Source organism: Balaenoptera musculus, chromosome 3, assembly GCF_009873245.2.
Source record: "Balaenoptera musculus isolate JJ_BM4_2016_0621 chromosome 3, mBalMus1.pri.v3, whole genome shotgun sequence".
Classification (NCBI taxonomy): domain Eukaryota; kingdom Metazoa; phylum Chordata; class Mammalia; order Artiodactyla; family Balaenopteridae; genus Balaenoptera; species Balaenoptera musculus.
In genome coordinates, this window is record NC_045787.1 from 26,994,541 (window position 1) to 27,009,731 (window position 15,191).

Consider the following 15,191-nt stretch of genomic DNA (forward strand, 5'->3'; position numbering starts at 1 on the left):
CTCTTTTTAAGTGAACTCCTGGATTATCTCAAGCAGGGAAATCAGCAAATCCAGCAACATACACCATTGGGGAATCTCAGTTCATTTTTTTAATGGGTTTGTTTAGAGGAAGATTTTCAGTTTTTGACTATTTGTAAAGCCTTAAAAGCAAATAACCAGGTATAATCTATGAAGAAGGCAAACAGGACAACTGTGGTGTTAACAAATGGTTACGGAGAAGTGGAAAGAGAAACGTATGCACACTTCCTCTAAGGCCCCAATGTATTTAGTCAAGGATATAGAACTTAATAGAAGTAAGGTGGCCAGGCCCAGGAGCAGAGGCCGTGTCTCCTGTCCCTGTGGTCTAGGGGGTGCGCTGCTGTAAGTGGTCCTCTCTGCATGGAGAGTGTCCTCCCAGAGCTGAGAAAGGAGCCCCGTTCTTGCTTTGCCTTTTATACCTAGACTTTCACAAACATTCTGGAAAATGCCACACTTATAATCTCTTAAGGGAATATTTATAAACTTCAAGGTCTCCTCATTCTTAACCCAAACTTAACATCAACAAGGCTCCATCCCTTTGGGAAGGGGACGAAAGTCTAAACAGTATCAGTTGTTATTGTCTCTCCCAGCTTTCCAGGGCCCAGAAAGCTTGTCTCTTCTCAACAGTTTAGATGAAGACACAGAAACAAGAGATTGCTACTTAGCACAGGCACCAGAGAGATGAGAATGAAAGAGCCTGAGAACCACCAGAAATTGTCCTGGTAAGAGCTGCCATGCCAAAGACATGGGCTCTAACATAACAAAACACTGCAGAGGACAGAAGAGCAGCAAAGGATGACAATGGGTACACCTGACCACTATAACCCATCTTATTTGGCTCCCAGGGTCACATGTACCTTCTCAGTCTTTTTCTGGGTCACATTATCTAAGATTCCTCTTCCATCCTTTCACTCATCAACACCGATTAGAATAGCAGCATCCCCCGCCCACCGCTTCTATGCATCCTTAGGCATTTGAGCAAAAAATTTGTCAAAAGGATGCAATATGTAAAAGACTGAACTCAAATCGAATTAGGGAAGCTGGGTTTGATTGGCCAGTGCCTGTCAAATTTTTATGCACATACAAATCCCATGGGGATCTTGTTAAGATTTAGGTTCTGATTCAGCAGGTGAGAGGGGTAGGATCTGCGAACCTGCATTTCTAACAGGCTCCCAGGTGGTACTCATTCTGCTGGTCCATGGGCCACACATTTAGCTGCAAGGACCCAGTCCACTCAAATAAGAGACCCAAAGGGGCAAAGGATCCCATCTAAGGTTACATCGTCAGTAAGTATTGAGCTTGGACTTGAACTCAGTTCCTGTGACTCCCAAATCCAGTGGGACTGCTCCATGTGAAAAATATGCCATTCTCCCCCGACTTGGCTGTGTCTCTCCGACATGGGTTATATGGTGGTTAAAATTAAATCAGTCCTATCACCCTGAAAGATCATCTCCAAAAGTCAAGTTAAAACGTTTTTTTCAATTACAAAACCTAAAACCCAGGCCTCCTGTTTTCTCATTTTTCAACATCCTTATTAACATCTGTCAGTCAATGGAGACATTTTTGAAAAGAACCAGATCTTTCCGAAAGCTAATATTTAAGCTCCCTTGACCTATGATTCATGCTGGATCAAAAAAGAAGAGAAATATTAATATATGAACATCTAGTGAGAAACTCTGGACACCTAACCTTCAGTCTCCATAATGAAAACAGAAATGAGATTCAAAGTAAAGTCTCCGGAGAGGAGAGGAGTAACGTCTCTATGCTGCACTTGTGTGGACCCGCCAGTAAGCCAACTAATTAACCTGATAATAAACGGAACGTCCAGCCGCTCACCTCCCATCACAGCTGAGGGTCATTCCTCTCCTGGACCGTAGGGAGGATCCCTAATTCACAATCAGTGCTTCTTGAACTACTGATTCTTCAAGTCTCTCCCTCACTTTCAATCTGTCAAGCTGGGAACTCACAAAATGAACCTGATGAATTGAAAAATAAGCAGAAAGACAAAAAGGGAGAGAAGTGGGGGGGGGGAAACGCTCATATTTATGAGCCTGTAACACAAAGCATCAACAGTGAGGAGAGGAATCTCCCGCCTGCTAGAGGCCCCGTTCCAAAGTCTCATGTCTGAGTAAGCATGGGTCTTTCCAGGCAACCCCCAAAGGTCAGGGGTCACGGAGAATTCCTTGGCCTGGGAGCAGAGTTAGGAGATACACAGAGCATTTCTTTCCCTCCCCCCTGGCGAGGAACAGCAAACTCTGACACACAGGCACCTCGCAACTCAAATGAGTGCTTTCTGCAAATAAGCCACCAAGTTCCACATCGGGAAGCAAGGCAAGAAGCCATGCTGAGAAAGTTTTCCCACACAGCTCTGCCAGCGGGTTTCATTCCTCAGCTACATCACCCCAAGCTTCAGCTGAGTTCAAGAACGAGAGGGCAGAAACGGTTGCATTTTTTGATTGTATGTTACAGGAACGAGCAGGGCTTTCCATCTGGGCCAAGAACTCAACAGCGCTCGAGGGAGTGACACAGTATAAAGTATATCCCTCTCAATAGAGGCACCATCATAAAGCAGAGACTTTTAAACGTCACTAATCTCATTTGTAGCATTCACGTAGCAAAACGCAGAGAACACTTCATTCTTGCATTTTTGGACATCAGAACCTAACAAAATTTAAACTGTTAAAATTATTGTAACAGCCCATCCTAGCAAAAACTGATACCTTGCAGGTTAGAAGCTGGAAAACGATTCCAAAGTTCCATACTGTCCTGCATCCGAAGATTGAATTTCTTTTCAGAGTATCCCTTCCATTTGTTCTGGTGACAAAGATTAAAATTCTATTCACTTCAATGTGAAGATGGCTAAGCAAAGAAGAAAAGGATGCCTTCAAACATGACTCTTGGGTATATATTTCAGCAGAAATGTTTCACTGCAGTTTTGGGTGTCTGTATGGGAGCAACGTTTTTTCTCTACACATATTTATAGAAACTGAGCCTTTATGTATCAATAATTGTTTCTTCTTGAGAAGACCCCCCTCCCTTGTGTTCCAGCTCAAGCAGTTGTTCACTAGAGATCAGTAGCAAAGACCCCCGAGTTTCAGGAAATAGAACAGACTTGTTCTTCACCTTGAAGCAAAGGGGAGATTGGGAAAGGCACTCGGTCAGGACTTGCTGCAGCTCAGTGGAAAAGGATCTGTTACTAATGCACACACCCCCCATCTCTCCACACTGTTATTTGAAACTGAATACCTCAGGCTTTGGGAAACACACTGGCCGTGGATTGTTGTGTTCTCCTATGATTGTCAGTTGGGGGCCACAGAGCCAAGTCCTATGGGAAGGGGGCTCCAGGGCTACTGCAGTAGCACACATTTGTGCAAATTGCAAGAGGGGGCAGTTGCAGGGGAGGCAGATGAAATTTTAACAGATGCCCCCTCCAGACAGATGAATTTTAAAAGGCACCGCATCTAAGTAGACAAATTACAAAAAGATGCTCCTCTTTGAGCAAAGGGATTATAAAAATACCCCTTTCCCTCCTGGAGCCAGGACATGGTTCGGCTGGCAGAGCCTGAGATGGATTTCAGCCCCAACTGGTCCCCTGGATGGGGTATCTTTGTAGGGTTTGTAACACACAAACTGCCCAGTGGAACCCAGCACCTTTAGGTTGGGCATCCCTCTGAAGAAAGTAGATATTCCTTGAAAGAAACTCCTGGAAAGGAGAACTAGAAACAAAGATGGGCCTGAGGCTAGGATGGGGGAAATTTCCTCCTTTCCCAGCGGCCTCATGATTGGGCCCGGGCCTCAGGAGAGAACTATGTTTCGGTGCATCCCTTACCCTGGAGATTGCTGTAGGGTGATTCTTGCTACACAATGAAAGCCCAAGTGCTTGGTTAGAGATGCTCTTGAAGTTCAGCCTAGGCTCTAAGCACAGCCAAGGTGAGTAGCAGTTTTAGGTTATTATTTGTGTTGTACTTCTCTTCCTTTTACATGCAAACCTTCAAAGAAATCTTGCTGAAAATTATAGTTTGGACTCTGATGTGTTTTGCAGAACTAAGGAAAGGCCTGAATGAGACGCAGAAGAGAATAGCAAAGTTGATTGCAGTGTCCCCTTGCCAAAGTCAGCATGATGGTGGCAGTCACCATGCTTGCAGAGTGATAGACCCAGGAGGATCTTGTAGCAGAGGTAACATCACCCAGCCATGATGGGGAGCCAGCACCCTGGGAACCCATCAGAAGTGGCTCAGGGAACATTTAAGCAGACTGCATCCTAGAGTTCAATAGATGGCATTCAAGCCATTGCTTGGGTAGCTGAGGAACTATAATCTCATTGTGAAGCCACAGGCTGGGAGGGTCTACAGAAACTTGGAGCAGTATAAAGACTAAATACTGAAATAAGCACATCCATTCAACCACTATTTACTGAGTGTTTATTATGAAACATAGCTTAACATGTACAAACAAGACAGGGTGAGAGGAAGAAAAGTTAAGCAAAAAAGAGAAGAAAATATCAGGTATTGTAGGTTTTTTTAAAAATAAAATAGGCAATGCGATAGAATACCAGAGGAGTGTAGACTTTGTGTAGTCAGGGAAGACCACAAGCTGGGATCTGAAAGACAGAAGAAGAAGAAGGAGCAGCTAGCTATGTAGAAATCCGAGGGAAGAGTGTTCTAGGCAGAGGAAACCGTCCATGCAAAGACAATGAAGCCAGAGTGTGCCTGATACTTTGAAAAACAAAGAGACGGTCAGTGTGGCTAGAGGACTCTGCAGGAGGGCAACATGGTGGGAGAGGGGTGCAGGGAGGTGGGTCCCCCAGATCAGAGGGAGCTTTGGAAGCCAGGGCAAGTTATTTGGATTTTCTTGAGGGAGGGAGGACCAAGCATCATGGACTTAAAACCAGTAGAAGATTTTAAGCAGAAGAATGCACTGTTCTATAAATGTGTTTAGAAGTCCAGTCTTGTCACTCTGTGAGTAATGGCTTGTAGGGAGTTAAGGGAAGAAGCAGAGGAACCACTTGGGAGGTCAATGCAATGGTCCAGAGGAGAGAGAATGGTGACTAGGACTAGGGCACGGTTTCTCAGCCTTGGAACAATTGCCATTTTGGACCATATAATCCTTTGTTGTGGGGCTGTTCTGTGCATTATAGGAAGTTTAGTAGCATCCTTGGCCTCACTAGATGCCAGACACAATCCTCCCCTCCCCTAGTGGTGACAACCCAAAATGTCTCCAGACATTGCCAAATGTCACTTGGCGGGCACAACCAGCCCTGCTGAGAATTTCTGGACTGGGGGTTAGCTGTGGAAGTGACAAGAGTGGTAAATTCTGAATATATTAATATTTTGAAGGAAGAGCTGATAGGACTTGTTGATAAGAATAGATACAGAGTGTGAGAAAAAAAGATGAGTCAATGATAGAATAATTCCATGGGTTTTTTTTTTTTTTTCCATGGGTTTTTGACCTGGGCAACAGGAAGAATGGAGTTACCATGTACAGCAATGGGGAAGAGTGTGGGAGCAGGGAATTGAGGGTGTTGCTTTGAACACATTAAATTTGAGATTCCTGTTAGGCATGTGGAAATGGCAAATAGACAGTTGAAGTTCCAAGAAATGTCAAGAGTTAGATATACAAATATAGTAGTTAGTCACATACATATACATATACAGAGATAGAGATAGAGGATATAGATGATAGATAGACAGACAAATAATTAGATGATTAGATTGATAGATATGATGATAGATAGATAGGTAGACAGATAGATAGATAGACAGATAGACTGCAAAAGGCATGTTGGAATGAAAACAGTCACTAAAAAGAAGGTTCTTGCCACAACTTTCCAGATAGGTTGCACATTTAAAAGCTTATAAAAAGACAGTCAAATTAAAAGGGCACTGAAGTCCTTCAGACTGAAAAGAAATCATAGATCATACTACTGAGGCATAGAAACTTATGTTACACCAGGACACTCTTCTCCAAGCATGTCCTAAATCGATGAGCCAAATCTCACCTATGAATAAAATGTGGTCATCCACCAGCCCCTGTCTTTCCGTGATGGGGAGACAGTGAGGCTCAGCACAGAAGAAATTGCTATCATTCTACCAGACTAATTTAGAATCAGGAAACTTTCCAAAACAGAATATTTCAAGAATTAATATGACCAAACAAACCAGGGGAACAAAGTTGCAAAAATGGTTCACTATTTTTTTTTCCCAAATAAATTCTCTGACCCAGAGGGGAAAAAAAGGCAACTGTTGGAGTCTATTTAAGAGACTCATTCTCTACTCACACTAACTACCCTACGGGTGGGATAGGTCTGCTGCCCCACAAGGACAGCCCACCCAATGGGTGATATTATAAGGGTGATGGGCTGGAAGATTTCCTGTGAGAAATGCCATCAGAGTGGGATTTAGAATTCCTCCAAAGAAGGTTATATAACTCTCACCTTGGGAAAGAAGGAGGACCAAGCATCATGGACCTTTCAGTTCCACCAGTCAACCTAGATAGGTCTCATGGGCAGAATTGGAAGAGACCTACCATGTTCATGGATTGGAAGACTAACATAGTAAATGTCAATTTCCCCAAATTAATATATAGGTTTAATATAATTCTTGTCAAAAAAAAAATCCCAGCAATTTTTTATAGTCAGATTATTCTAAAATGTATATGGAAAGGAAAAGAAGTTAGAATTACTAAAACAATTCTGAAAAAGAAGAATAAAATGGGAGCGATCAGTCTACTTGATTTCAATACTGTTTTAAAGCAATAGTAATGAAGCCATAGGAATGAAAATCCTATTGGTAGACTAGAACATAAAACTCAGAAATAGACTCACAGAAATATGTCCAACTGATTTTTGACAAGTGCAAAAGCAATTCAATAGAGGGAAGGTAGCCTTTTAAAATATGGTGCTAGAGCAATCAGACATCCATAGGCAAAAAAAAGAGAAGAAAAAGGAGGAAGGAAGGAAGGAAGGAAGGAAGGAAGGAAGGAAGGAAGGAAGGAAGGAAGGAAGGATGGAAGGGAGGGAGGGAGGGAGGAAGGGAGGAAGAAAGGGAATGAACCTTTACCTAAGTCTCACACTTTAAACAAAAGTTAACTCAAAATGATCATGAACTTAAATATAAAATGGAAACATAAGGAGAGGATGGAGGCAGGAGGGAAATGAGTGTGTCTAAAAGGACAACATGAGTGACTGTTTTGATGGTAATGTTGGGCATCTTGACTGTATCAATGTCAGATCCTGTCTATGATATTATATAGTAATTTTGCAAGATGTTACCACTGGGGGGGAAGGGGACCTCCCTGTATTGGTTCTTACAATGGCATATGAAACTACAACTATCTCAAGATAAAAAGTTTAACTCTAAAAAATCTAAAAATAACACCTTTTCAAAATTTTAATCCATAGTTGAGCTTGAAACAAGACAGGAAATCTCAATAGGCCCAAAGGGAAAGCGAAAGAGAGTTGAGTAGGAGTTGAAGTTGAATAACCCTGCTATTCAGATTAGGGGTCAGCCTTCAACTCCTCAGCAGGGCCTGGAATTGAGGCTAGGGTTTAGGATGGAGCCAAGAACTATATTCACTTTAATAAAGACTGAGCTGAGAAATACTGTGCCTGACTGTGAGTAAAAATTAACAATATTTTTTTTACTGACTCAAGTATGCAGTCTAGATAGTGGGTGCCTAGCCCAAGCCCCTTGGTGGAAGTGGGGTACTCCATGAAGAGGCAGAACCCCAATCCTGTATCACACGTAAGTGTAGAGTCTAACACCTTGCACTATCCTCCCGGTCCAGAAATCTAAACTGAAATACGAACGGCAAACTAGCCTGCAACACATCCTGTAGGGCCCTTGGTAACAGCAAATCCAGCACCACCCCAGGGTTCTCACAGGTAACAACTCCCACCGCGGATGAATTCCGAATCTAATCGATTAAAGAATACAGTTTCTCTATCAAAGAGCATAGAATAAAACAAATCAACTAAACTGTTCAAAAGAAACAAATCCCATAACTTCAAAGTTTATAAAAATGTTGAGGGGAAAAGATGGTGAAAATGGTGAAGATGACAGAGGGAAAGTTGCTGAGCCAACTTTCAGACGGGGGCTGGCCCGGTCTAAAAGCAGCTTCCAAGAGGATGGGTACCAGAGCCGTGTGAGGGGATATTAACTGGAGGAAGGAGGTCATCCCACACCTTGTCATGGGTGACCTTTCTTGGGTCTTCAGTTTGTAACCATCTGAGTCTTCTCCAAGGGAGACTAGATGAACCTCAAATTATAGAAAACTCCAAGAGAACACAGCCTCCAACATTAGGATGACCCCGTCTGAAGCAAAGAATATGCCAGCCCTGAGCCATAGGAACAAGAAGCAAATGTCCTGCTCCACACAAGAGGGTTTCCTGCCTCAGAAAGCCTTCCCCAATGCCACCTCTGTCCCTAGGAGTGCTTGGAGGCTTAGAGCCAGCATATCCTAAGCCTGCCATCCTGTGAATCTGAGTGTGGGGTCATCCCTGGGTGAAAAGGAAAATAAATATCCTGGAGATCAGGTCCCAGACAACTGGCCGGGAGAAATCAGACGCAAGTCCAACCACTACCTTTTGACTAGAACCACTGTAGATGCGCACTGTGAAATGATGGCACATGAGCAAATGAGCTTGAAGCCAGCCAGCTTGTGTGCTCACAAAAGAAACTCATTTGGCTTTTGGTGCCTTTTTTATAATCATCCATTAATTGTCCAATGATGTGTGAAAAGATCCAAAATAATCCCAGTGGACTGGTTCTCCTGGCAAAAAATCATTCAGTGATTTAGATCTAAAACTTTCCATCATCTTGGCCACCACGTAAGTCTATGAGTTCACATTTGTTTCTTTGTGCTCCTGTGCTTAGCATGAATCTGAAATCTGAATCTGAAAATGGCCACATGGTGGATCTTGCAGCTCTCTGGGGCCATTAGAAATTGCAAAGCTCCCAGTATTCTATTCCCAAGCCTGGAATAATGCTAAACAATATGCAATTTCCCTTGGAGAAAATAAGATGGAAGTAGGGAGAAACTGAGGGCAATGGTCCTCAACCCTGGCTGCACGCTAGAATCACCTGGGGTGAGCAGCTACTTTAGAGCAATATTGGCTAATACTGCTAATTAATACCCACTCACACTAATCCAGTGATTGGCAACACCTAATGCACATCAGAATCTCCTTTTAAAAATACTGATGCCTGGGCTCCACCCCCACTGACCAGTCAAATCAGAGCATCTGGAAGATGAGGTTGTGGCATGGGTACTTTTTTAAAGCTCTTTAGGTACTACTATACAGCACAGGGAATAACTATTCAGTAACTTGTAATAACCTATAATGAAAAATAATCTGAAATATATATATAACTGAATCACTTTGCTGTACACCTGAAATTAACACAGTATTGTAAATCAACTATATTTCAATTAAAAAAAAAATAAAAGCTCCTTAGTTGATCTAATGTTCAGCCTGGGTTAAGAATGACTGCCCTAGTCCAGGCCTTCTCAGACGTTAGGGAGCATCAGGGTCTCCTGAAGAGGTCAGTAAATCAAAGGTTTCAAATAAAGCAGTTAACAGACACCAAAAGTAGATTTGAGGTTCCCGAGGAGGAGGGGAGATGGGAGGATTGGAGAGTGACTGCTAAGGGGTTTCTTTGGGGGCTAATGAGAATGTTCTAAAATCTACTGTGGTGATGGCTGCACAACCCTGTGAGTATATTTAAAGCCATTGGATTGTACACTTTAAGTGGGTAAATTGTATGTATGTGAATTATATCTCAGTAAAGCTGTTAAAACACACTCACATAGGTTTCTGCCCATCCCAAGAGATTCTGATGCACTGGTTCTGAAGTGGAGCCCATGAATCTGCCTTTTTAATGAAATCCCAGGTGATGTTGATTCTGTGAAGTCACAGACCAAACTGCTCTAGGCCACAGAAAGGCAATGGCATTTAAACTTTCCAGGATTTTATGAGCATGATAACGGTTTATGAATGGTTAACGGTTAATGACTATATGTGGGTTCCCCCATCAGTGTTCTCTGGGGCAGTGCGGCTTTTGCATGTTTGTTTTGTGGATCACTTCACTCCTATGTGCCTGTCCTTCTAGAACAAGGGCTCTTTCTTCTGTTACCCTAGTCGTAGAGGATCAGGTGACACTGATGCTTCCAGGGTTGTCTCATAGAAATGAAAGCAGAAATTGCAAAGGGAAAATGTGATATGAACCCAGAGGAAACCCAGAGGATTAGGACCATGGAGCCAGGAGATATCCCCTGGTTCAGCCGAGCACTGTATGAGACCCTGGGAGAAGAAGAAAAGAATAGGGCATCTTTTTTTATTTTGTGTCATTTATGAAATGATAAAAGCTACATATGAAAATCTAGATTTACCAAAAAAAGGCAAAGCAAGACTTTCCACTTGTCGTACAAAACGATTCATCCCCAGAGGTCCTTCAGAATATTGAACTTTCTTGGTACCTTTAAACTGATGTACAATGTTTTACATTAATTAAGGTGGTTAAGAATCCACCTGCCAATGCAGGGGACACGGGTTCGAACCCTGGTCCAGGAAGATCCCACATGCCGCGGAGCAACTAAGCCAATGTGCCACAACTACTGAGCCTGTGCTCTAGAGCCCACGAGCCACAACTACTGAGCCCACGTGCCACAACTACTGAAGCCCATACGCCTAGAGCCCGTGCTCCGCAACGAGAGAAGCCGCCGCAATGAGAAGCCCGCGCACCGCCACGAAGAGTAGCCCCTGCTCGCCGCAACTAGAGAAAGCCCGCGCGCAGCAACAAAGACCCAACGCAGCCAAAAATAAACAAACAAACAAATAAATAAATTTATTTAAAAAAAAAAAACAAAACAGCCCAGGTACAGGTGCCAAGGCCGATGCCCAAGTCTCTGCCATAACTGTCCGCGGGACTCCGGAGGCTTTCCGCCCGCAGTCAGTCCCTAAGTACCCTTGGTTAGTGCTGGTGCCTGCCTCCTACTCCAGCATGACAAAACCTCAACATAAGTCCTAGGCATTGTTCGCCATGCAGCTGCCAGTGGGGCTGTCACTGTTGTCACTGCTAGAAGTAAGGGGGAACAAAGGGACCACTTTTTTTTTAAGGTTTAAATTTTGAAAAACAAGCTTGGTCACATTTTGAGACGCAGCACAGAACAGTTGAAAGACTCGGGCTCAAATTAACAACAGCACGGTTAAGATATTCAACATCTCCAAGCTGCATCATCTGTTAAAACATAGCTAAACTGGTGGCGGGGTGGGGGGACATCGTAGAGAGGACAATGTGCATAAATCACATAATAAGCCACACATTCCAGTGCCTGGCATATTAGAAATATAAATAATAATAATAGCAGCCAATATTCATTGAGTGCCTATTATTTACTAAATACTCTTCTAAGATTTATATATATATATGAATTCATTTAATTCTCACAGTACTCTATTACAGGGGTCAGCAAACTTTTTCTGCAAAGGCCAGATGGCAAATATCTGGGGCCTCGTGGCCCCATACGGTCCCTATCCTGACCACTCAGCTCTGCTGTTGTAGGTCAAAAGCAGCCGTAGACAATATAAACACATGGGCATATCTGTGTTTCAATAAAATTTTATTTATAAAAACAAGAGGTGGTCCAGATTTGGCCTGTGGGCTGTAGTTTGCCAACCCCTGCTCTGTGAGTTGGGTGCTATCATTATCTCCATTTTACAGAGGAGAAAACGGAGGCACAAAGGAATCAACTGACAGCCCAAGGGCCCACATGAAATCTGATTATAAGCTACCCACAGTCAACAATTAGATCATAGCAGCTGCTGCCATCACCATCCCATCTGTAAGCCTCGCACTCAAAAGGGGCTGGCCAGCCAGTCAGTCACCAGCACGCTCAGAGCTGCCTCAGAGGTTGAAGACCCAACTCCGATCCCCTCCTCTTCTTGCCCTGATATTCCTGGTTGAAGTTCTTCCTGGACCCTCAATGTCCTTATTCCCCGTACCACCCAGACTGATTTTAATTTTATGCATTTTCTCCCCAGCCTGTTTGGAAGCCCATACCATGCACATCACAAGTGCTCAATTCCTATGTGTTAAATGCATCTACGAACCCACTGGCAGTGGGTGTGCAGGCCACGACAGTCAGGGACTGAGGGCAGAGAGGTAAGGGGACTCACCAGTCCATGGCAGGCACTGAGGGCTGCAGTCCCAACCCTGGTGCCTTGCTGCAGAACTGTGCCCCTGAGATGGCAGGGGGGACCCAAGGAAGCCTCCATCTTCACATGGGAGAGGTTCCCATATCTCCTCTCCACGATGTAGCTTTTGGAAAGTAATCCCTGATTGACCGTCAAGTTAAAAAACAGGTCCTTCTCCTCATGGGAAATTCTATAGTACACCCGGTCCTCTGGGCCATCCAAATCTCTCTTCCTCCTGCTGCTGGTGACAGGTTGGTGCAAGCCATAAGACAGAAAATGCCCGCTCGCGTCGACTCGGACAGGAGCCACCACGTGGTATTCTGGCAGGGCCTTGACAAAATGCTCTGGAAAAAAAGGAGACGCAGAATAAGCCTAAGAGATCCCTGCTGAGTCTGTGGCAAGACAAATACACCTTGTTTGGAACTTAGATTTTACCCTGTTGACTGCAAAATCCCACTGTTGAAGCGTAGAGATTGTTTCCACCATACAAACACCATCAATATCAAATTCCCCGAACAACACAAATTTACCCGGGGCTCTCTCATAGATGACAGGTGGCTGTCTGAGCTGACACCAAGACATAGCTCTGGATGTCAGATGTTTTACTGGAGACAAACTAAGACAAGAATTAATTCATGAGGAACATGGTTAGGAAAGGGGCAAGATCATTATGACAAACAGGAACATTTCAGGTCTAGAGTTCATTAATACAAATCACAGGGCTTCACTGTTTATTATAAAGGAGAGTAAATGCCTCTGGAATTTCCAGTTAAGTCACGCTGGAGGAAAAATGCAAAAGCACAGTGAACTCATCATGTACACTCTGACAAACCTTGCACGGTTACAGCACAAGTGTTCTGTAATGTATCAATGAGTACTTAAAAGAACTTGGGTGTTTCTTTTTTATTTTTATAAAATATACAACATAAAATGGTAAGGGAACGTATTAGGATCAGAGGCATGGGGTCAAAATATGAAAATTGCCACTTTAAAACTGCAAGACACGCACACTTCTTCCTTCCTTCCACACACGAGAACACAGACACCTTTCGACTTCCTCAAATTGAAATCCCCACCACTGCCTCTTCATTTTCCTGTTTGAGATTAACAAGGAATCTAACTAGTAAGGAGTAAGCATCAGGCTCTGGATTACAGACTACTTAAAGCAAACCATTAACCACTTTCGCAGATAAACTAATCTTTTGCTTCAGGCAAAAAAAAAAAAAAGAGGGAAGGAAAGAAAGAAGAAAACAAAAGGGGAAGGAGAGGGAGAAGAAGAGAGAGAAAGGGGGGGAAAATTCTACTTTTTTCTACTTTTCTATTTCCACCTCCCTGCTGTACCTCTTGCACTTTGTAACTTGTGTTACTTTGTTCAAGTTACCTCCCCAACTACAATGTCTTTCACACTCTCTATCAAAATCTTATGTTTAACATAATCTTATGCTTATTTTTTAAAGTCCCAACTCAAATTCTCCCTCTTCTTTTTCCTAATGTCCTTGCTTAAAATTCTTTCTCCCTCCCCTGAATCCCCATGTCCTTACTTTCTGTAGCTCCCAGAACAGCCCAATTTTACAAAGCCTTTTGTTTATTATATTATTTATAATAATATGGGACAAAGTGAGAGAGTGGCGTGTATATATATACACACTACCAGATGTAAAATAGATAGCTAGTGGGAAGCAGCTGCATAGCACAGGGAGATCAGCTCGGTGCTTTGTGACCACCTAGAGGGGTGGGATAGGGAGGTTGTGAGGGAGACGCAAGAGGGAGGAGATATAGGGATATATGTATATATACAGACGATTCATTTTGTTATAAAGCAGAAACTAACACACCATTGTAAAGCAATTATACTCCAATAAAGATGCTAAAAAAAAAAAAAAGATATAGAATGGCTGAATGGATAGAAAAAGAATACTCATCTGTATGCTGCCTACCATAGACTCACCTCAGACATAAGGACACACAGGCTGATAGTGAATGGATGTAAACTGATGTTTCATGCAAAGGGAAACCAAAGAAAGCTGGTATAACTATATTTATATTGGACCAATAGACTTTAAAATAAAGACTCTAATAAAAGACAAAGAGGAGGATTACATGTTAATAGAGGGGTCAATCCAACATGTGGGGATTAAACAACATGCTACTGAACAACAAATGGATCAACAAAAAATAAATAAATAAACAAATAAATAAAGAGAAATTTAAAAATACCTTGAGACAAATAAAAATGGAAATACAATAAACCAAAAATCTACGGGATGCAGCAAACACCATTCTAAGAAGGAAGTTTCTAGTAATACAGACCTACCTCAAGAAACAAGAAAAAATCTCAAATAAATAATCTAACTTTGCACCTAAAGAAACTAGAGAAAGAAGAACAAATGAAGCCCAAAGTTATAGAAGAAATAAAATAATAAAGATCAGAGAGGAGATAAATAAAGACTAAAAAGACAATACAAAGAACAATGAAACTAAGAGCTAGTTCTTTGAAAAGACAAAAATGACAAACATTTTGCTAGACTTGCCAAGAGAAGAGTCAGAGCTCAAATAAATAAAATTAGAAAAGAAAGAGGAGAAATTACAACTGATATCAAGGAAATACAAAGTAACATAAAAGACTATTATAAACAATTTAACAACAACAAATTGCACAACCTGGAAGAAGTGGATACATTCCTAGAAATACACAATCTTCTAAGACTGAATCATGAAGAAATTTTTTAAAATAATGATTGATTATTTAGAAGGAGGTTGAGTCAGAAAAAAATAAAACTCCCACCAAAAAAAAAAAAAAGTCCAGGTGAGTTCTACCGAACATTTAAAGAATTAATAGTTACACTTCTCAAACTATTTAAAAAAACTGAAGAAGAGGGAATGCTCTCAAACTCATTTTACAAATCCAGCATTACCCTAATACCAATCCTAGACCAAGAGACCACACACATTCATACACACACAAATTACATAGATGAAC

The 15,191-nt window shown here is 42.3% G+C and overlaps 1 protein-coding gene across 1 annotated transcript in view; it reads right to left on the minus strand.

The window, feature by feature from the left end:
- The window catches only part of ADAMTS12 (ADAM metallopeptidase with thrombospondin type 1 motif 12), a 415,782-nt gene that overhangs the window by 387,922 nt on the left and 12,669 nt on the right, over positions 1 to 15,191 (minus strand). The window contains exon 2 of the mRNA XM_036846885.1: positions 12,194 to 12,555. Within this exon, the coding sequence (XP_036702780.1) occupies positions 12,194 to 12,555 (362 nt within the window). The remainder of the gene's footprint in view (positions 1 to 12,193; positions 12,556 to 15,191) is intronic.